Source organism: Lytechinus pictus, chromosome 3 (genome assembly GCF_037042905.1).
Source record: "Lytechinus pictus isolate F3 Inbred chromosome 3, Lp3.0, whole genome shotgun sequence".
Taxonomy (NCBI): Eukaryota; Metazoa; Echinodermata; class Echinoidea; order Temnopleuroida; family Toxopneustidae; genus Lytechinus; species Lytechinus pictus.
This window is the reverse complement of record NC_087247.1, coordinates 13,811,248-13,835,539: the sequence shown is the minus strand read 5'-3', so window position 1 is coordinate 13,835,539 and position 24,292 is coordinate 13,811,248. Positions and strand designations below refer to the sequence as shown.

Sequence of the window (24,292 nt, the reverse complement as noted above, 5' to 3'; positions counted from 1 at the left end):
TGCAGCTAGCTCAGACGGTACGACCAAAGTCTAGCAGAGTGGTGGCATGCACGGTTGTTTGAAAGCAAAGAGCACAAAAATACGAAATCGACCGAAATTCTCGCCTGACACCCAAGTTGTACGGTACGTTTATTAATAAATCTTTCATTAATTTTCAAGTCATAGGCATAGCTAGTCAATGGTATACTTTACGGTATACCGATAGGCGATAAATAAGTCTGTTTCTGTCAGGGATGCAGCCTTAAAAGTTAAAGTTGAATTAAGAAGACGATTCCAAATATTGAGATATTTACATTAATAGCAACCTTACAACCCCCCAAGCACTAATAGGTGATTCGACCCCCCATTTTCTTTTTTCAAAATAGTGAATTTGAACGATTTATCCCTACCCATTTTCCCTGAGTTCGCTCCTGCAATGCCTACCGAGACGGGTGTTCTTTGAGTGTGACGTCACCGGGGGGTTGGTTGGTTGGTGTTGGAGTTTAGTTGGCGCTCTTCAATCTGGTAGATTATCTGCGCCAGGTCGTTTCCATGTTGCTTAATTCCCGCTTCAATGTCCTCGGCCGGCGTTAGACTAGTCTGACCTGTCATATAGCGAGGTGCAATATAATTAAGATTAGTTACCTCCACCATTAAATTGTGCATTTTTGTACTTCATAGTATGCAAACTTTTATAAGAAGCTATGTCGAAACACAATTTTAGTAGTCTATAAGAATTAACATCACTAAATATAATCCGGTCCCGGTATTCGGTCCCGGTGTAGTAAACAAAGCAGTGCCGTTTTGTGTACTATGCACGTACTCCTTCATATGGAATAACTGCAGTTGAAGTTGTATCTGCGAGCCATAGAACTTGCAAAGAGGAAATGATTAAAATATTTGTGGCCGGTACTATTATTCCAAATATGTGAATTCCCTCAGAATGATACCATAGACCCTAAAGGAATAATTTCAAGGTGAATAATATGAAATTTGATCGAGATCTTCTCACCAGTCGATAACGTAGCAGACGTGTTATTATGACATATTTATCCGCGTGTGACGCGGCTCTTGCAAAAAAACACAGTTGGTTGCGGAATTGCTTTGTGCCGACCGGCCGCCCGCTCCGGCGCAGCTAGCTGTCGAGCGACCGTACCGTTCTTGTTGTCTTCAACCATAGAGATGTATTACTATATATATCTTTCTGTCTTCAACTCGAATTGCGAATTGCGTTTGTATGTGTGACGGTGACCCCTAGCGTAATTAAATATAGAAAACAACTCAGAAGGCCGAGAAAGAATACTATACGTTTGGTTCAAGATTGTTCTATGGAATGAGCTATGAGTGGAAATGATCCAGAGGATATAAAAGTGGAGTCAAAGACAAAAGAAACGAAGAAAAAACGCCAGGGGATCGCTGCACGGCCATGAACTAAGTCGACATACCAGTACACTCAATGCCTAGCTGGGTGTTGTGTGTACTAGTATTATGCGTTCAGCGCGCGCTGAGCTCGCCGGCGGAATTACTTTCCAGCTACTCACTTGATTGAATATCGTGATAAAATAAATGAGAAATAATGAAAATATCATTCAATAACTCACTGTTTGCTATCTTACATCATGATTGAAGAGTTCATGGTGGTTATTCATACTGTTTTTTATACAGGGAAAGTAAAGATTTGTACATATCAGTCATATTTGTTTGATTTGAGTTGCTTTGAAAAAAAATTGTAAAATATCTTTCTCTCTCTGCATAGCATTTCTGTATGACATTCAGGCACCTCTTATACTAAATTCTCCCCGGTGACGTCACACTCCGAGTGACTTTTCTGTACACTCGTCTCTCGGGCTCTGACAGGTGGCTAATTTCATAGACTTTCAAAGCAAAATATCGAGAAGGCAGAGGATTTTTGTGACATGCTATCTGTTTGAACAACTTATATATACTATATATTGTATGTAGAACCTATATTTATGGAAACTCACCCCCTTCTTAATTCAACTTTAACTTCTTACGCCCTTTTTAACTATTGAAAGCCTCAACCGAGCCCCAGGGAGCCCCGGCCCGGCCCGGCCAGCTTCGCGGACCGGAGCTCCCTGGGGCCTGTTGCACGACGACATTTCTTCATGCACTCAGCTTTGGTACCCCATCTATGACTAGTATGAAGTGTTTGAGTGACATCTTGGCCAAATAAGCTCCCTACCATTGAAGACCTCATTACGAATCCTATTCCCTACAAAGTACAATGGAAACGGAAGGTGAAGAATTCAATCTCTCTTTCTGCTGAGGCTGAGCAAACTACCGTACACTAGATCATCTAGACTGACAGCTACAGTATCATCATGACATGAGTATACTACTTTAAGTTATAATAATATATACAGTGAGTGATTGTATTACCGACAGGCCTTGTATTATCGAACGCGCGCATCAGAAAATAATTTTATATGCTCAAAATTTTGCAACATCCTTCCAACAGTCCAAAGAGAACTTGAATAGAAAGATGATGAAAAATTGTAAAAACACATTTTCAAAGTCTTAATATTAGTAAAATTTTTTAACAAAATGTGGTAAAAAAAGCTCATCAGTGATTTTGTTGTTTTCTCAACCTTTTCCCATAGAAAACACATTTGGTAATACGATACCTTTTTCAATACCGGCTTTATACCGCATCTACTGGAAAAATACAGTTGTTCCTGCAGTCAAGTTTCCAGGTCTATCTTGTTGTCTTCCTAGCTTGGATAAGTTCGAAAACTGAGTCTGTGCTATTTGTGCAATGTGCTGTGCCAATGTATTGAAATGAAAAAGGCATTATTCCCATGCGTGAACATAATGCCACGCAGACCAGAACTTGTCTAACTTTGTCTTGAAGCCATTGATTGTTGATGCTGTGACTACCTCAGCAGGCAAAGAGTTCCAGTCATTAACCACTCTAACACTGAAGGTGTTTTGTCTCACTGCCAGTCTACTCTTTTTCAAAAATAGCTTGTAAGGGTGGCCACGCGTTGCTTGAGTGGTAGCTGATGTGAAGAATAGGTCTCTATTCACATCATCAATGCCACAAATTATTTTATAGGTTTGTATCATGTCACCTCTGCGCAGTCTGTACTTGATGGAGGGTAATTTCATTTCACGCAGTCTTCTACCATAGTCCATTTCTTTCAGGGCTGGTACTAGCTTGGTCGCTCGTCGCTGGACTTTCTCAATAGCCTTCAAGTCAGAAGCATATCTTGGGTACCATATTCCATTCGCATATTCAAGAATTGGTCTCACGAGTGACTTGTACAACCTTTTGATGTTTTCTTTGTCTCTATGCAAGAAAGTGCGTCGAATCATAGCAAGCACACGATTAGCTTTCAAGACTGCGTTGACTACTTGGGAATGGAATTTCAGTTGAGAGTCCATAATGACTCCCAAGTCTCTTCAAGTGACCAAAATTTTTCACATGCGAAGAGGGGTCCGACTGGAAGCTAATATAAAAAGAAAAAAAGGATTTCGGCAAAATTTTTACACATTTATATTTTGTAGGTAATTTTGTATTTATGGTGAAAGTTTGGTGAATTTTATGAGAATAAAATGATATGATTGAATTCATGAAAAGTGTTCGGTAATACGATCCACTACCATACTAAGTCCTCTCAAATTCTGGCATGGGAAAACTATCAACCCTAAGAATCTCTACCCTAAGGATCCTCCATCAACTATTATCAGACAGGCATTAACCATCAGAGCACAACTTGTGACAACCACATATCTCACCAGAACTCGGCTCACCAAACTCAAGAAAGAAACTGATTTGAAATGTCCACTCTGCCATGATGATGAGGATACAGTGACTCATGTTATTGCTGCTTGTCCGTCAACCCTCCATCTACGCACTGATCTTCTGGCCAAAGTGAGCAAAATTTTACGAGATGCTCTTCAATCCTCTCCAAGAATTACTCTACTCAACACACAGGATCCCTTCGAAATTACTTGCGCCATTTTCTTGCCGTATGACTATGACCCTTCCCTTTCTCATTCTGTTATTTAATGATTCCATCCTGAAGATGACTCTTCATTATATATATATAAAATTCATGCCCATCGCCTGTACTCTTCACACGCTAACTAATGATCTAGATTTCATCCCAGTGCATGATCATCTCATCTATGCTATTGACCGCGATTTATCGCTAATCTCCAAAGAGCGGAGGATCAAAACAGAGAGAGAGAGATACGTAGGAACGTTCTAGGACCATTCTTCCGAGATAAGAAGATTGGCGACAAATCGGCGCTTTCCGTTTCACGAAGGCAATCTTGTCTTCCAAGTCCGCAACATTTGTTATAAAATAGGTGTATTATTTCAAGGATCGCGATTGGCCAATACGCGTCACATGACATCCAACTTTTTTTGTGCACTGCAGTGCAAAAGGTGCGCAACGAAAATTGACATTGCACGCTCAAGGAAACCAGTGTGTAGAAGTCCTGGGAGAAGTCCAACAAAACTACTGTAACTTTTTAAGAATTTGTGTCTGTGTTGCTAATTTATAAAACAAATAATGCACTTGCTCTGTCGTGTGTAAAAGTGTTGAATTGAATGTATTAACATTTTATGATATTCATGCATTTCAAATTCTTATATTTATGTATTTATGTAACAATAACCTCTTGCCAGATTACATCAAAACATTCTTTAAGTTCAATAGTGATTTCCATGGATACAACACAAGAAATGCAAAGGATTTCCATCTACCTAAGCCAAGACTCTCATCTTTTAAAAACTCAATTTTATTTCAAGGACCACAACTCTGGAATTCTATTTCTGTAGACATCAAGCAATCAGTTTCATTAAATGTTTTTAAGTCAAAATCAAGGCAATTTATTTTAAATAGTAATTCATAAAGTTTCTTTGTATAAATTTCATTCAGGCATTATAGGCACCCCCCCCCTTCGTTGTAGTTTAGTGATTTTTTTCTATCTTTGTTATTGAAGTCTTTGTATAATTATAGCTAATTATAGCTAATCACAAGGCTTGTTCCTTTCTTGCTGTCCCTCTCATAGTCAATCCAATGTTTATTTCTATTTGTTGTTGTTGTTTTTTCTATTTTGTGAATATGATACTTTGTATATGTATGTTTTTGTATGGATTTTTATGAGCAAATAAATTGAAATTGAAATTGAAATTGAAATGCAGAGAAAGCTTGGTCTCTTCAGATTGTGCACACTGGGCACTCGCCGCAAGCGGCTCGTGCACAGTGCGGCACCTATCTAAAGAAACCTTGCGTGCTCTGCATTTCCACTAACGCACACGGCTGCATGCATTATTTGTATAATATCGATATTATCGGAAAAATATTTTGTCTTCATCGTCACCTGAACCTTTTTTTTCGAAATGACGAATTTTCATAAAACCGTTTATTTCAATTAATGCCAATGGAGATCAAATAATTTGTTTTTTATTACCGATAGTAGAAATTATGTATGGTGCTTACTGTATGAGGTAAAAGGAGAACAAAAATTGAAGATTCACAAACATACCTGGATAAAATCGAAATTTTCATTATTTCCCCTATCGAGAACACCGTGCCCTTTTATTTTAGGACACCTTTCATTGATATTCCAACGAAAGAGATCCTTGTCCGAAAATAAAATTTTAAGTATATAAGTATAAATTTCGGCATTGTATTCCCATATTTATGTTATTGAAATATATGATGATGTTATGAAAAGTCGTCATTCCGAAATAAAAGGTTCAGGTGAAGACTAAATATTTTTCCGATACTATCGATATCAAACGATGTCACGGACTTGGAAGACAAAATTGCCTTTGTGTAACGGAAAGCGCTGATTTGTCGCCAATCTTCCTATCTCGGAAGAATGGTCCTAGGACGTTCCTACATATCGCTCATCTTGTTGTGCAACAGGCCCCTGGGCTCTGGCTCCGGCCGGTTATCCGCTCCGCAATTCACTAGACCGATCACGGCCATGCAGGGCCGGGCCTAGACAGCTGGCAGCCATCTGTTTCGAGAAGTTTTTAACATTTTTATTGATTTTTTAGAGTGCGAGGTTACTCTTGGTATACTAACCTTGCACCAAGAACCGTGTTTGGCAGTGGATTTCTAACTAGTGGGTCACGCGCACTTCTGGCGTCCACAACCAGGGTGACCAGACGTCCCGTATTTTGCTTGTTTGTCCCGGCGTCCCGACAAACCCTTCCCGGGATGCCTATTTGTCCCGTATTTTTAGAATATTGAACAAAATGAAGTTGATGTTTTAAAAGTGACAAATTTTCATCAAATAACCAAACAGATGACGAAGCAGAGACAACAATAAAATCGATAACTAAACTTTTGCAAGTTCTGCGGGTGATTTTCTTCCTAACCCAATACATTGCAAATGAACTGGCTTCCTGCCTGTGTGTGGCAGGCTCTAGGCATGTAGGATCGGTGCAGATTCTCAATGGTGCAAACAATCTCACATGATAAACAGTTTCTCCACCAAAATAATCACAAAATCGGCGCGAAATTTTTTATATTCATATTATGGATTCTCAGATAATTTATTTAATCGGAGGTCAAGTTTTTTTAGTTTTAATTACTGGAACTAGTTGTTTTAGCTTTCGTTTTGAGTCTTGTTGCGTATGATGCCGGCGCTGTTTCCTCTAATTTGTAAGTTGACAATGTTATAACACTTAGTTTTTCAAAATTTTTAAAATATATCTTTAAAAAACCCACCAAATATCATCATTTCTGTTAGATAATTGGATTGCTTTAGTTTGCTTGAAGTTTGAACTTTTTTCCTCTTTCTTTCATTTTTATCCTTCATCCTTCTATCCTTCCTGCTTGTTTTTTTTTTGTTCCATCTATTAATATTCCCTACCTTTCTTTCCTGATCCTTTCTCTCTGTGTTAATTTTTCTTTCTCTCCTTTCTCTCATCTGCCCTTTTTGTTTCCTTCATTCTTTCTTTCCTTAAATTTTTATTTACTTCCTTCTCCCTTGCCTTGCTCTCCTTTTTCTTTTCGTTTTTTCTCTCCTTCCATTATTTTTTTCATTCTCTCCTCCCTTCATTCTTTCCTCCCTCTCTTTCCTCTTTTCTTTCATTCTTTATTTTATTTTTCCTTCTAATTCTTGTCCCTTATTTCTTTCTTTCCCTCCCTCCCTTCCTTCCTCCCCCCTTCCTGTTTTTCTTCTTTCTTTGTTTCTTTCAAAGAATAAAGGAAACATTTATCTTTCATTCATTCTTTGTTTCCTCCTCCTTTTTCTTACTTTTTCTCCTTTATTTTGTCTTTCACACATTTATTCATCTTCCCTTTCTTTCTTTTTCTTTCTTTCTATATTGAATTCAAAGAATGACGGAAACCTTTTTTCTCTCTTATATTCTTTTTTTTTCATCGTTCTTTTATTCTAACTTTCTTTTATTCTTTTTATTTTTTCCTTCATTTTCCCCTTCATTTTTTCTTTCTTTCTTCTCATTTCATCTCTTTTCTTTCGTCTTTTCTCTCTCTCCTTTATTCTTTTGTTCACCCTCCCAATTCTTTATATTTTTTTTTCACAAGTCTAACACTGTGTAGCCTTCTTTGTTGATCTTTTTTATCGATTGTCCCGTATTTCATTTTGTGAAATCTGGTCACCCTGTCCACAACACACGACTTCTATGGCTTGATTTTTCTGTGCGCGGCGGCATGAAATGAACCCTTGAGTGGATGTGTATGGTGATATCCACAGTTCAAATAAAGTCCTTTTTAATTTGAGAAAATTGCAATCAGGGAATTTAATTAGGCCTATATCACGCACCATATGGAGGAGGGAGTTACAGGCTGTTCATAAGCTGGATATTATTTTTTAAAAACAGAACTTGTTGTATTAATTAGACTTTTAAATCAAGATGAAGATGGAGGTGAATCAAGTAAAGATGGAAGTTTGATAATGGTTGACAGTTGATGACATTCTGATATTACACAGAGATATCTTTGTTTTGTTGATGTTGTAGGCCTTATGTCTAAAATTTGGTTTTTGTTCAATGTGTTGACAATTACAGTGTAGTACCATTCAGGAAGAATGGGAGAAGTTTGCTTCAACCAAAATCAACACTTTGACTGTGAGTGCAGCAGACCTCTCAGTGACTTTGCATCTCTTCCCCAAAAACGTAAGTATGCTCACTGGCCTTCCAAATTCAACACTAAAAATTACTTGTGGGCTGCAGGTGATTTTGCCCCCGAACTGCTCAAAAGAGCCCTGGAAAATCCTCATTTATTGCAATGTCTTTTTACCCAATTTTCCAGAGTTGGGCAGTAAGTTGTGGTGAAAAGTAGCCCCCGAAAAATGAAAAGATTCAACGATCTGTACCTATTGAAACTGTTTGTGTTATTTTGTATGATAATCCATGAAATGAATATGTGCATGTTACTAACTGGTAGTTACTAAGGATTTTCAGGATGAATTGTGCAACGACAGTTAAAAAAATGAAGTATTGAGCCTACACTGCCCTTCATGAATGGTAAAGTGGCCATTCATCTTTAAGATGATCATTTGAAATTTGGAGGTACATGTACTGTAAGTGGGAATATGTATGTTTATAGTGGTTTAATTACATGTAGCTCCCAAGTCCCAACTTATATAAAAATAATTATGTTTAGGCTTGCGATATGTTGAAAACCTTGTATTGTGATAATTTCTAAGTGGATTTCTTCCTATCATGGAACGTAAATTATGACCTACTTCTGCTCATCATCACAGATCCAACAAACTAATTGATGATTGGATGAAATGAATTGAATTGAACTGATTGAATCAAATCAAATTTTATTCTATTGAATTGAATTGAATCAAATTTAATTTGATTTCAACTGAACTAACTTTTCAATAACATTATGATGAAATACTATAATCCTTTTTCATTTTTATTTGTAAATTTCTCAATTGCTGTACATCAGTCTCTTGGACAGTACCTGTAGGACCAACTCCAACTCCAGCTCTACCCACAAGTACATGTATATCAGCGGGATGTATTTTTGGATATATTTTTGGAAGTATAGTTTTGCTTGGATGTATAGCTCTGATTGCTTTAATTATTGTGTACTGTTCTTCCAAAGACTATAGGTAAGTACTATTTCATATTGTAAACATTATTAACATTTGTAAACAGTAATGATACAAAAGTTACAATTTGAGGTAAAAGAAAACTTTCAGATTTTAGTTTAAAAATAATACGTTTTTTTCATAGTTAAAAATAAAATCAATTATCCATGCAGTTATTTTCAAAGTCAGCAATGCTGCAATATTGAAATAAACAGTGAAATTGATATCAATTTATACTGGCAATTGTTGTATATTGCTCTTCAACTTCCATCAAAATATTAAGAATTAATTCATTAAGGAAGAAAATTCAGAAAATGAATTTTATGTAGCTTATATAATTCAAATTGACAATAAAGAAAATAAAATCTACAGAGGGGCTTATCGCTCACACATATGATAATTGATTGATACTTAACCCTAAGAAGACGGGGGGGGGGGGGGGGCTGATTCAGCCCCCCTTTGACATTTCCGAAATTGAATTTGTGTACAAATCCAATGCAAATAGTGTTTTGAGCCAAAATTCATAAATGTATCATTATTTTAACTTTGACTGCTTAAAATCAATTAATTTGATCTTGTTTATGGTAAAAATAAAGTCTCCGACAATTTTCATTGAAAAAACAATAAAAAACAATAAGTCGAAAAACAGAAATACATAAGAAATTTAGAAAACAATAGAATACATAAGAAAATAAATGTGATTTTGAAATTTTTGAAGAATAAATTTGATCAGATGGCTATCTAGAGTATGTGAAACAAACAGCATTTTAGGGGCATTATTTTATTAATTAGAGCAAACTTATGATTTAATGCATAAATTTGCATAATTAATGAGGAATGAGATTTTTCACAGAATTTGATATTATAGTTTTGTAGATAATGCCATGGGTAACGCGGGTGCCAATTTTCGTCGCGATCGTGCGATCGACGGCCGAGATCATAAGGGGGGGCTGAATCAGCCCCCCCAGTCTTCTTAGGCGTCGAAATAGCCCAGTCTATTTAGGGTTAAATAATATTCCTGACATGAAAATGCTTTGTTTATAATCCATCATCTGAGCATTACAAATATATCCTTTATCTTTATCATCTTTTAGGGAAAATTTTCAGAGTCGGTTGGAGGGAAGTTGCTGTGGAGAACATATCTTATGGCTTTTGAATTCTATCTCAAGGTTTGTAGGGGCTTTTTATATAATATTGGCTGGCCTTGAGGGGAATTTAAAATATATTGCCCACAACAGCATCACATTGGCAGGAATTTAAGACGAGGGCAATATGGTTCTTATAACTAATTAGTGCAATATATTTGATGTTCCCTGAAAGAAGAGCCAGTCGGTATTTTTATTTTAAAATCTAAATCAGAAATTTACAGCAAAATCATGAAAACTGAGATACTTTACCTTTTAAGAATATGTATGATTGAAATGCGCAATGTTTATGTAACCTATATGCTAATGTTTAGTTTACCTCTGAGCATTACTATTGTGACATAATTATAAGGTCCCAGGGATACTTATCCAGCGCTGTTAACCTTATGACATTCATTGGGTGATTTCAAGTACGGTGTTCGGTGTTGGTGTTGAGAGCGTGAAAAGGCTGCTAAACCGAGCCCCAACACCGAGCTGAGTTCAGAGGAGCGATACCGATCGCGTTATCGATATCCTATGACGTCACGCATCTGTGCTGCGCCGCTGATCATCTCAACTTTACGCGAGAAATTCTCGATGACGAAAGTGAAATCGGGAAGAAATTGCAGTAAAATCTTATCGTATAGAATGCACAGGTTAAAATCACTGCAATAATCAGAAAGCATAAATAGGATTTTTCATTAAAACGTGTAAAACTCTAATGATTTGCGCTCATCTTAACTGTAATAGATAATTTTACGGGGGTGTTTCATCGTGTTCGCCTCCTGTTTGTGAACTACAGTTCATCAACACAGAACTTGAAATCATGATTTCCCCAATCCCTGGGGGTTGGTGTTGGTGAATAGGGAAATTGCGCGTAGATCGTCAACACCAGCTGTAATGCTCGGTTCAGCAGACGACATTCAACACCAGAGCTCAACACAAACTGCCAGAAATACGTCATATTTTCCGAGGTCAATCACAACACCAGCGTGATTTCAAGTACGGTGTTGTAGCTGGTGTTGGTGTTGTCCAAACACCAACACCAACACCAGATTTCAACACCGTACTTGAAATCACCCATTGTTACTACGCAAATCTATATGACGCACATCTCTTCCCGTGCGCCCTCAGATGCCTGGATGCGAGACCATGGAAAATACAAAGATATATTTCGCATCATCTCTGCATGCAAAGTCAATACGCGCTGAAAAGCCTTGCAAAATACGAAGAAAAAAGGAAAGATAAAAGATGTTAAAGGAAATGATAACAGATGTAGAAGGAAATTCAGCAATGAATGTTCGAATAAATCTGTCATCGACTTTTTTTACTTGTTGATGTAAAATATGCTAGATTGAAAGTCTTCTTTGAAGAAGATAAAGAAATTGTCTACTCAATTGAAAAAAATAGAGAGTTTAAATTTCATAAAAATCAGATGAAATATTTGCATGCCTCAGTGACATGTAAATGAGAGAGTTGATGATGTCCCTCTGACTACTTCTATCGCTTAAGGTAAACAATATTTCAGTTTTTACAGATTTGACAGTAAGGAGCAACTTCAATGAACCATCAAATGTTAGAATAATGGTAATACCACATGTTCAGGGAGGAATAAAACTTTTGTTTCACAGGACAATGAGGAAGATTGTCCGAAAGAAAGATATAGTGATGGATGAGTCATCAATCCCCTCATTTGCATAATGACTAAGATGTGCAGATAACTATTTAGATAAATTAAAGGTCAAGTCTACCCCAGGAAATTGTTGATTTGAATAAATAGATAAAAATCAAACTAGTATAATGCTGAAAATTTCATCGAAATCGGATGTAAAATAAGAAAGTTATGACATTTTAAAGTTTCGCTTATTTTTCACAAAACAATGGTTTCCACAACTCAGGGACATGCAAATTAGACAGTCAATGATGTCTCTCACTCACTATTTTGTTTTTTATTGTTTGAATTATACCATATTTCATTTTATATGCCGTCCTATGGGAGGTATTATGGTATCACACTAGGTGTCTTTCTGTCTGTCTGTCCTTCTGTTCGATAACTTCAGTTTAAACCTAGGCTCATATAATTTGGTGTGTATGATACTAGCATGGATCCCAGTAAGCCTATTAATTTTGAGTTCAAAGGTCAAGGTCACAGTGACATGTTTTTATTTTGCCCTTCTGAAGTCCTTGTTAATGTGATAACTTTAGTTTAACTTAAGCTAGGCTCATATTCTTGTTTACAGATTTGACAATAAAGACCGACTTGACTGAACCATATAGTATTAAACAAAGCTAATGTTCAGGGAGGAAGTAATCGCCATTTCACTTGGCAATGAGAAAATTAGAATATATCATATTTCATATAATAAAATACAAAAGGAATAGTGGATTGGATCGTTGACGAAAAGGAACAATTACAGGTGGCAAATTCCGCTTGGGATTGTATAAGTATACAACGGTCAACTGAGCTGGCCTCCGAAGAACCGATGTAACTGTGTTTATTCAATCTATGGAGTTAAAAGAAAAAGAGGGAAAAACATCCTCAGTTTCAAGACCATAAATGTATCACTGAATGTTACGTGGTTTACAGAACTTCCTAAATTGTCATGAGCCAAATGCATATTTGACTTTACAGTCTGAATCAAATTGTTTATAAAAGATCTGAAGTCTTTGCTTTTACTTTCATGATGTCATGTTTGCATTAATTACTTGACAAATAAATTGAATATTGCTGGTAAAAATAATCCTGTATGTCTGAACAGGTGTCTTCCTTGTTTAACTTGTTTCAGTTAGAGTTTTAGTTAAATTTCTCAATCTGAGAACTCCAAATATCCTACTTGTGACATCATGAGTAAACAAACACCTCAAATATAACAATGGTTAACATTGAATCTCAAATACCTACCGTAAACACGAGCCAACTGGCATCAATTATTCATAGTCAAAAATGACTGAAGCAATTACAAAAATGATGCATATTTGTTGCATTCAAAATCTGCCAAAGACAAATCTAAACGTCTGAAAGAAGACTAATATTTGCATTTTCTTATCTGTGCAGTTTGCACTTATAAAAACAAAACATTATAATGCTTGGTGCATAATTTATCCTTTTTCTGACATAATTCTGTTTTTCCTAAATTTGGAAATCCTTTACATTCACAAAACCTTACTTTTGGTTTTAACAATATCTGTTATTAAAAAATCAACTAATTCAAAAAGTGTATTTCTCACAAATTCTAAACCTAGATATTGAGCAAGAACACACATGTGTTATCTTCAATATTAATATCGACTCTTGCTTTTAAACTGTAATCTCACTATTTTTACGAAGCATGGGAATTTTGTTTGTTATTCTCATGCATACTCTTCATCTAACACAATGCCTGAAAATGTTCATCTCATTTTCTGTTTAAAAACAAATTACTTCTTGGGCTTATGTCTGTTTATAATTTACAGACTAGTTTAAAACAAATACATTATCTTGCTTCTGTTTATCATTTTACATGTATCATAACCCTTAGTTTATAAACTAAATGTGCAGATTCAGAATAGAAAGTGTATCTTATAACTTTTTGACTTTCAATCTTTTAATCTTTTTTGTCTTTTGCCATTACCGCACTAAAAGAAAATACAAGCATTGAACCTAGCCGCTTGCAATGGGCGCTTTAAACATGCGTTAAAACTTTCACTTGACTCGAACACTTTCCGTTCCAAATTTTCACATTTGTACATTACATAAATGGATCTTGTTTAACTCATACTTTACTCACTTTCTTGGCGGAAAGTACCAATAACTCGAAAAGTCAGAAATGAAACCTCACGGTCTCATTTTCCTAAAAAACTACAGCGAAACAGCTCCAAACATGCTCGCTGCACATGTAGATAACTGCCTAATTTTAACAGGCCAATTTTGCAGTCAACGTAAATTTCTAAGGTGTCTTCAAATTATGCCTTCTGAACTAAACCAAAAGAAATACATATGAAAAAATACTTGTTCAACGAAACATCCACCGCCCCAATGGGCACTTTGTTCCCATTTACATAAACATATAAACATTGAAATCAAATTTAATCCTTGTAACCTTCTACAGGATACAATACCACTATTTTTGTGACTGGTCTCCGATATTCATTATTCTTTGTCTTAACTTTAACGTTTCTTATCTTGTTGTCTGACCCTGGGTAGACGTTAACTATCTTACCTAGTGTCCATTTTCCGCGAACGGAATTAGGATCAGACATCAAAACAATATCACCAACGCGAACATTGCGTTTCTCGACATTCCACTTTCTTCTTGGAACAAGTAGAGGAAATACGTCTCGGTTCCAAACCTTCCAGAAAGAGTTTATGATTCTCTGTACGAATTCAACTCGATGCCTCGGATTAGGCGTTTCCCGGAATGGTCCTTGTGGAACTGATGTAGATGCGCGTCCTAACTACATGTCATTGGGCGAAAGATAGGAACCGTCGTCTGGATCATTGGGCACTCTGCCAATAGGGCGCTGATTCACTAAATTTGCGACTTCAGTCAAACAGGTAAGTAGCTCAAAGGGACGTAGGATCTGATCTCCGATTGCTTTGCGTAGCGCTATCTTGCAACTCTTCACTAGGGATTCGACGCATCCATTCTGATGTGGCGCAGATGGTGTCACAAACTTCCACTGGATTCCTCGTTCGGCACAAAACTCTCTCAGCTGAGATTCACTCCAGCCTTGTACCATAGCTCGAAGCTCCTTCTCGGCTCCCACAAACTGAGTACCATTGTCACTGTAGATGACTGCTGGGTAACCTCTGACTGCTACAAATCTGCGAAATACTTGAAGAAACTCCATTGTTGAGCAGTCGACAGCGACATCTAGATACACTGCCCTCGTATTCAAGCACGTGAAGATCACACCGTAATGCTTCATTGTTTTGTTTCTACCAACTCGAACCTGGTATGGACCAAAATAGTCGCAAGACGTATAGTAGAACGGCGGTGTGCATGGTGCTAGACGATGACTAGGAAGATCTGCCATAAACTGGGATTCTACTCTATGTTCTGATTTCCTGCACACCACACATTTGTACTTCACAGTCTTGGCGATCCTCTGAACTCCCACAATCCAGTACTTCTGTCTCACTTTTGCGGCCGTGGTTGCTACCCCTTCGTGACCTTGCTCGTGAAAGTAGCTATGAGTGTCGAAATGTGGTGCTGACGTGGTAGCAGTACTGGGTGCCTTTCATCATATGAAACAACTCTCTCTCCTACCCTGCCGCCGACTCTGATGATTCCCTCCTTGATGTAGGGACTGAGAGTTTTGAACTCTCCTTTATTGTATCTATCATGTAGTTCTCTCTGTGCTCTCTTTATCCAAAGAGTCTCTGCATTCTCTAGCTCTGATGGTGAGATTTGCTTACTATCAGAGGGCTGAATGTCAATATCTGGTGCCTTGTTACATCTCGCCTTCAAGTTTCTGACGAATCTCTGAACATAAGCTGTAACTCTAACAAGTTTCCTCCATCTAGAAAACTTCTTGCAGTCGATGGGTTCTGACTGAACCTCTGCTAAGGCCACCTGGTGAACTTTACGCTTCTCTTTCTCTACCTCTCTGCTATCAGGAGTCTCTTCAGTCCTTGGCCATCTATCCTCATGCCAGTAGAGAAATTCTGGTCCATTCTCCCATCTCTCTGTTAGCTTCTCAGGAGGGATGCCTCGGGATATATCATCAGCAGGATTCTGCTCTCCGGGTACATGTCTCCACCAAGAAGGGTTGGAATTTGTCTGAATTTCACCCACTCTGGCAGACACGAACGGCTTGTAGGCTCTAGCTTTACTTCGGATCCACCCAAGAACGATCATGCTGTCTGTCATGAATACAGCACTATCAAGCTCAAGAGTAAGTTCTTCTTTGATAGCTGTGTACAATCTAGTCGCCATCACTGCTGCTTGTAGTTCTAGACGTGGCAACGTTAGCTTCTTGAGAGGTGCCACTCTGGATTTGGCAGCAATGAATCTAACATATTCATCATCAGTCAGTTTCCACCTGATGTAGACACATGTTCCAAAGGCTTCTTCTGATGCATCACAGAATACAACTAGCATTGGTACACCTACAGACTGTGATGGTGTTAAACTTCTCGGGAACCTGACGTCATTCAGAGCCTTCATCTCATTGAAGAGTTTATCCCATTCCGCACTTATCTCCTCTGGTAACTCGTCATCCCATCCGACTCCAATCTCCCACAGCCATTGCATTCCTATCTTAGCTTTCACTAAGAAAGAAGCAGCAAAACCAATCGGGTCGAATACCTTAGCAATGCGACTCAAGATTCGTCTCTTCGTCCACATCACAGAGTTCTGCTTCTCACTGGGCTGAGTTAAGTTCTCTCCTTTGACTTTATAAGAGAACTCATCTTGTTGCTGGGTCCACACAACTCCCAGCACCTTTTCTTCCGTCAAATTCTCCAGCAAACTTGTCTCTGTCTGGTATTCAGGAACCGTCTCCTCCTTCAGTGGGACATTGGATATCCAGCCTTTGACCTTGAAACCGCCAGTATCCAACACTTCATCCAGGTCATGTGTGAGATTACGACCTTCTTCAACGGTAGACACTGATGTGCATATATCATCCATGTAAGTGTCCCTTTCTATTACACTTGCAGCTTCCGGATATGCACCTCTTCCTTCCTCTGCAGTGCGTCTGAGAGCTATTTGGGCCATTGCGGGGGCAGGCTTATCCCCGAATGTTACCACTTTCTTCACATATACATCTGGCTCTTGTTTCACATTCAAGTCTCTCCAGAGATATCTATGCACGTGTTGGTCTGCTTCTGGAATGAGGACACGGTGGTACATCTTGGATATGTCACCTAATATGGCTACAGGTCTCTCTCTGAATCTTAACAGAACTCCAAACAGATCCTTCAGCAAATCCGGTCCCTTCATCCAGTAGTCGTTAAGACAATGACCGTGGAAACTTGAGGAAGAATTGAAAACAATTCGTAAGGGGGTAGACTTCTTCTCTGGCCTGACTACAGCATGATGACCGATGTAGTGCACCGGGCCTTGATAGTTCTTCATCTCTTCTTGAGTAAACTTTCTTGAAAACCCCATCTCTGTCATCTCTTTCATTTGCTTGCTGTAGGCCTCTGCATACTCAGGATTTCTTACCAGTTTCTTTTCAGTTCCAGCAAGCATCCTCTCTGCCTGCATCTTATTATCAGGTAGATGACTCGGATCCCTTTTCCAAGGATAAGGGATCATCCACTGACGTCCTACTTTCTGGCAGGAAGCATTGATAACATCGTATTCATCTTTTTCTACTTTACTCAGTTTGGGTGGGTAACACTGGCAGGATGAAGACTCAACACCCATACTCTCTGTACTCCAAAATTCTGTCAGATCAGTCACTTGGGTTACCTGCATATGGAGTACTCTACTTGGTAACTGCTGTCTGGTGCTGAGAGGTCCAAACACCACCCATCCAATTGGAGACTTGCGGGCGATACATTTAATTCCCTGTCTGGTTTGACCTGCATGCATCTGTACATGGTCCAATCCTATTAGCAAATCAATTGCACCACTCTTCCTATGCACTTCTTGGGGACTTAAGTGCATCTTCTTACATTCTTCCTTCAATGGTACCTCAGAAATATCATTGCTAATGTGGGGCAGTCCTATCGCAGTCACATAATGCCTTTGGTTACTACCAATAGCTTGAACAGGGAATCGATATATCTCCGTCTGGACTTGCTCCTCATCACAGCCAATCTTGGTGATAGTGACCGAGACTTTCTTTCCCTTCAGTCTCGGTCTGTCAGCTACTTCCTGTCGCACGATACTTAACTGTGATCCGGAGTCGAGTAGTACATTTCCTTCGATCCGTTCCTGCTTACTGGGACAAACTATCTCAGCAGTAACAACTGGCAATAGTGTATCTGTATTGGTGGTGATAGCTACACCCACAGTGTTACTCTGTTCTTCTGACCTATGAAGGAGAGGATGATGGAAGTATCTGCATTGTTGACCTCCAGTCACTTCACTGCATTGCTTTCTTCTCTTGCAGGTATTCATTCTATGATCCTTGCCCGCCTTCTTAAGACAGCTGAAGCAGGCTTGATTCTTCTTAGCCACATTCAAACGGTCAGACTGGGTCATGCTAAGAAGCTTTTTGCACTGGTCAGTCCAATGATCTGATGTCATGCAAAGCCAACACTTGAAGAACATAACATCTGGCTTAGCAGAATTACTCTGGACACTGCTGACTTGAAACACTTTTCCGGCTTTCTTCTCTTCAGCACGCACTGGGGCTGCGGCTCTCATTCGAGACTTCATCTCAGATGTCATCCACTCTATGAGGTAACTTAAACATGCTGGCTTTCCATCTTGCTCCAAGTGCCGGAACCATACTCTCCTATCATCGACATGCATCTTCCGTTCAATGAGAGCAAGAACCTGACTATTGTCCATGTCCTGTGGACGATTCACTGCTTGTAGACAATGATAACTTCTGCGAACTAGATGGACAAGATCGCAGAACCTGGCATCTTCTCCACATTTTAAACCCTTGAACTGGTTTAAATCATAGACTACTGCGTCTGCGACAAATCTAGGATCCCCATATATTGAGTCGAGATATGCAATAGCTGAGTCAAAATCTTCACCGATACCTCTTATCATGTCCTGGGCCTTTCCTTGAAGACAGGATCGGAGTAAACTGATCATATCTCTCTTGGTATATCTGCCTTCTGTCATATGGATGAAGTCTTTCCTGAAAATATGATAATCACGAACATCTCCAGTAAACCTTGGTAACTTAGTTTTCTCTAACTTGACAATGGATGACAATGGAGACACACTAGAAGCTTGCATCATCTGAATTTCATCCAATGGACTACTTGACTCTACATCATCTTCGCTATAGTCAGTCACCTCCATTTGCCTATTCAAGAAGGATTCCTGAATTACGTCTAACCATTTCTCCTCTGCTTCATACTGGGTGTCATCCAAAATGGTTGCTGTGTACTTCTCGTGCACATCATTTACTTGATCATACGCTGCTTTGTATGATTCAAAGGCCTCGTTTACCTCTGATGATGGACGGTGCTGCTCCATCTGGAAGTTAAGGGCTTTCTCCATTCTTGTCAGCTTGCCCTTAGCCGTCCTTCTCTTAATCTTCAAGCTCTCAGTAGTATCCATGCTTCCTTCTCTGTCACGTTCCCGTAGCACCTCAGGATGACTTCGTGAAAATTGAATTGATGGATCGTTGACGAAAAGGAACGATTACAGGTGGCAAATTCCGCTTGGGATTGTATAAGTATACAACGGTCAACTGAGCTGGCCTCCGAAGAACCTATGTAACTGTGTTTATTCAATCTATGGAGTTAAAAGAAAAAGAGGGAAAAACATCCTCAGTTTCAAGACCATAAATGTATCACTGAATGTTACGTGGTTTACAGAACTTCCTAAATTGTCATGAACCAAATGCATATTTGACTTTACAGTCTGAATCAAATTGTTTATAAAAGATCTGAAGTCTTTGCTTTTACTTTCATGATGTCATGTTTGCATTAATTACTTGACAAATAAATTGAATATTGCTGGTAAAAATAATCCTGTATGTCTGAACAGGTGTCTTCCTTGTTTAACTTGTTTCAGTTAGAGTTTTAGTTAAATTTCTCAATCTGAGAACTCCAAATATCCTACTTGTGACATCATGAGTAAACAAACACCTCAAATATAACAATGGTTAACATTGAATCTCAAATGCCTACCGTAAACACGAGCCAACTGGCATCAATTATTCATAGTCAAAAATGACTGAAGCAATTACAAAAATGATGCATATTTGTTGCATTCAAAATCTGCCAAAGACAAATCTAAACGTCTGAAAGAAGACTAATATTTGCATTTTCTTATCTGTGCAGTTTGCACTTATAAAAACAAAACATTATAATGCTTGGTGCATAATTTATCCTTTTTCTGACATAATTCTGTTTTTCCTAAATTTGGAAATCCTTTACATTCACAAAACCTTACTTTTGGTTTTAACAATATCTGTTATTAAAAAATCAACTAATTCAAAAAGTGTATTTCTCACAAATTCTAAACCTAGATATTGAGCAAGAACACACATGTGTTATCTTCAATATTAATATCGACTCTTGCTTTTAAACTGTAATCTCACTATTTTTACGAAGCATGGGAATTTTGTTTGTTATTCTCATGCATACTCTTCATCTAACACAATGCCTGAAAATGTTCATCTCATTTTCTGTTTAAAAACAAATTACTTCTTGGGCTTATGTCTGTTTATAATTTACAGACTAGTTTAAAACAAATACATTATCTTGCTTCTGTTTATCATTTTACATGTATCATAACCCTTAGTTTATAAACTAAATGTGCAGATTCAGAATAGAAAGTGTATCTTATAACTTTTTGACTTTCAATCTTTTAATCTTTTTTGTCTTTTGCCATTACCGCACTAAAAGAAAATACAAGCATTGAACCTAGCCGCTTGCAATGGGCGCTTTAAACATGCGTTAAAACTTTCACTTGACTCGAACACTTTCCGTTCCAAATTTTCACATTTGTACATTACATAAATGGATCTTGTTTAACTCATACTTTACTCACTTTCTTGGCGGAAAGTACCAATAACTCGAAAAGTCAGAAATGAAACCTCACGGTCTCATTTTCCTAAAAAACTACAGCGAAACAGCTCCAAACATGCTCGCTGCACATGTAGATAACTGCCTAATTTTAACAGGCCAATTTTGCAGTCAACGTAAATTTCTAAGGTGTCTTCAAATTATGCCTTCTGAACTAAACCAAAAGAAATACATATGAAAAAATACTTGTTCAACGAAACAGTGGATGATGTCTTCAGTTTCATTTGCATACAGACCAGGATGTGTATATAATTGTTTTGTGAAATTAAGCGAAAATTTAAAATATTAGAACTTTCTTAAATAACATCTGATATTGATAAAATTTTCAGTGTTTTGACTGTTCGATTTTTGTCTCGCCTGCATAGCAGAGTGAGACTATAGGCGCCTCTTTTCTGACGGTGGCGGCGTAATCAACATCGAAATCTTAACCAAGGTTAAGTTTTTGAAATATCATAACTTGGTAAGTGTATGGACCTGGTTCATGAAACTTGGACGTAAGGGTATTACTGAACATCCTGCCTGAGATTCAGGTCACATGACCAAGGTCAAAGGTCATTTAGGGTCAATGAACTTACACCATGTTGGGTAATCAATATCAAAATCTTAACCAAGGTTAAGATCTTGAAATGTTGTCATAACTTCGAAAGTATATGGACCTAGTTCATAAAACATAGACGTAAAGGTAATAGTGTATCACTGAAGATCCTGCCCGAGTTTCAGGTCACATGATCATGGTCAAAGGTCATTTTGTGTTAATGGACGTAATATTTCATTATCATATTAGTGTTTTCTTCTGTGCATAATTATTCATTAGCTGTTTTCAGAGGAAGGACTGCTGCTATATCAAATTGCGTAATGCAGGCAACACTGCCAGAGGCATTCCACTTGTTTTCTTTTCATTTAAATAAATTTTTGTTGGAATGGACTTGTCCTTTAACCCTATCTAGGCCGGGGGGGGGGGGCCTCGGAGGCCCCCCCTCAATGAGTCGCGCGATATTTTTGCTGCGCAAAATTTTTTGACCGGCTACTCGCTGACTTTTTACTTTCAAGTCTTGCGCAACTTTTGAGACCAATTTTGCGTCATCCGGGTACGCGGTTCCGAAATTACGCAATGTTATGTAAGTGCATGTCAGACCAAAAATTGCTCCAAAATGTGATTTTGTGTACAAAGTCAATGTTAATTGTGTTTTCAACCAAAAATCATAAATGTATGATTATTTTTAGTTTTGCTGGTCTAAATGTATGTATTTTATGCTGTTTATGATCTTAGAAGCGTCCCCTACAAGTTTCATTGAAAAAACAATGAAAAACAAAGGGTACAAAAAACAAAGAAATACATAAGAAATTACAAAAAACTATATAATACATAAGAAATTGATCTGATATCACAATTTTTTTCATGTAAACTTGTTAAGAACACCACAAAGAGTTTATATGCCAAAAATTAGAACATTTGGAGCTTTATTTATGGAGTTACAGGAAAAAGTATGATTTCGCATATTAATTACGCATAAATTAGCGTAATTACTTAGTAACAATTTGCATGAAATAAATTACTATACAATCTTGTAGATTATATCCCAGACAACCTATGTGCCAATTTTCGGTGCGATCTTGCGGTCGACGGTCGAGATCTCAAGGGGGGGCCCCTCCCATATGAACTCCCAAAATACCCCGGCCTAGATAGGGTTAAGCAAAATTAAGATTTGATAACTTTCTTATTTTACATCCGATTTTGATGAAATTTTCAGTGTTATGCTTGATTGATTTTTCTCTTTTTATTCAAGTCAACTTTTTTGGGATGGACTTATCATCTAAGGGTCTTTAATTGTATTTGAAGGTGTATAGTGGCTATTTGTTCATGGTGTAGGCCTATATGCTGGAAAAATAATTTGGAAGAAATTGAATAATGGTATAATATGATTGTGAATTTCAAATAAAAGATGATTTCTCCCATTTTAGAGTGTATAATTATGATTACCCTGCATATAGCCTGTCTTTAACTTTGATACCCCCCCCCCCCCCGATTGCATCTATCACCATTCCAATTTCTTATGAGATTATATGAATATTTATGCCATATAACAGTAACGATGTGGATAATATGACATTAAAATGTGTTATACAGGATTGTGATTTCACACAAAAAGTTATTTGATTGGGTGCCCGATCAAAATATATTTTCCAACTTCTTTTGTGCAAATATAATTGACTTAAAGTATTTTTTTCATTCCTCCAATTCTGTTTCTTGAATTTGAAAGTGATGCGTAATATGTTGTTTTGGTTTTCAACTTCTATAAAAATGTTAAGAATAAATGCAAAGTATTTCATGTATAGGTCTCCATAAATCAAATCAACAATAAAAGAAAAAATATCTACAGAAAGAGCCATGACTCACATGTTTGATAATGAAATGATATCAAACTAATATTTACCCAAAATGCTTTGTCATCTTCTGGTATTTACTATACTTTCCTTTTTTTGTCTTTCATTTGTATCTGTAGTAGCTTGAGTTGCTGTAGACGGCGATGTCCATTTTGGAAACATTGTAATTCTGATTCACACAATGATAAAGATAATGCAGGCCGACAGACAAACCCCAGTAGACGGGCAAATGAACAAGGAGATGAAGAAGAAAAAGAAAGAATGATGGTTCGTGAAGATGACACAAGAGATGACACAGGTGCTGCAGGAAATATATTGGCAAATGAAAGGGAAGTTGAAGAAGCAAAAGAAAGCATGGTGATCCCTTTAGATGACTTAAATACTGCAGGAAATACTTCTGAGGCTTGACAGACAAAATTGGGCAAGAGGAGTGTACTTTATTATTTCCATCATCCACTGTCAGTTTAGCCTTATGACAATACATGTATGTGTAGCATGTACAGAAATGGTTTATAAGGGAAGATGTCTCTGACGTCAAGTTAGACTCGATAACAGTCGAAAAGGGGTTATAAAAATATAAAAGTTTAATGATAATTCATCTATAATGTGATGTGTTTTTACTGCTGTACACATATCAATGTTTTGTGCAAGGTTAGGGAGCCTTTGTGAAGGTCCCACTGTCCGGGTGGGTGTTTCATAAAGCTGTTCGTAAGATACGAATGACTTTACGCACGACTGGTGATCCTTTCTTGTGGTATGTGATATCCCTATGCAATTGAGTTATGACCTAAGAACATGTTCCAGTCGTGCGTAAAGTCGCTCATAACTTTGCGAACAGCTTTATGAAACACCCAGGCCTTCATACATCAGAGGCCAAGCCTTAAGACAAGGCCAAGGCTGCACTCCGGTCCTAGTGACGGGGCTTGAGAACAACAACACTACACATGATTTCAAGAAGAATAGTTAGATCATTCTTGATTTCTTGTTATCTTCTTATTTCTGAAATATTTTCCTGGCCACTTATGGCCCCATTCCAGCCTCGTTAGAGGACCTATCCTGAGACCAGGGTTTCTGGAACGACTGAAATGGG

General features: G+C 37.7%; 1 protein-coding gene and 1 long non-coding RNA gene across 2 annotated transcripts; one reads left to right on the top strand and one right to left on the bottom strand.

Annotated features, from left to right (window-relative positions):
* The first annotated feature begins 12 nt into the window (after window positions 1–12).
* Window positions 13–14,126, top strand: LOC135153529 (uncharacterized). Its single transcript, XR_010292932.1, has 4 exons — window positions 13–123; window positions 8,000–8,107; window positions 8,895–9,060; window positions 10,134–14,126. It is a non-coding gene; the product is annotated as an uncharacterized LOC135153529 (long non-coding RNA).
* Window positions 14,127–15,301: 1,175 nt separating this feature from the next.
* Window positions 15,302–19,342, bottom strand: LOC129278118 (uncharacterized). Its single transcript, XM_064097950.1, has one exon. The coding sequence runs from the start codon at window positions 19,340–19,342 to the stop codon at window positions 15,302–15,304; it is 4,041 nt and encodes a 1,346-aa protein (XP_063954020.1).
* Window positions 19,343–24,292: the final 4,950 nt, after the last annotated feature.

Coding starts and splice junctions, on each gene's coding strand:
- LOC129278118 (XM_064097950.1), bottom strand. CDS start 19,342: ATGGATACTACTGAGAGCTTGAAGATTAAGAGAAGGACGGCTAAGGGC.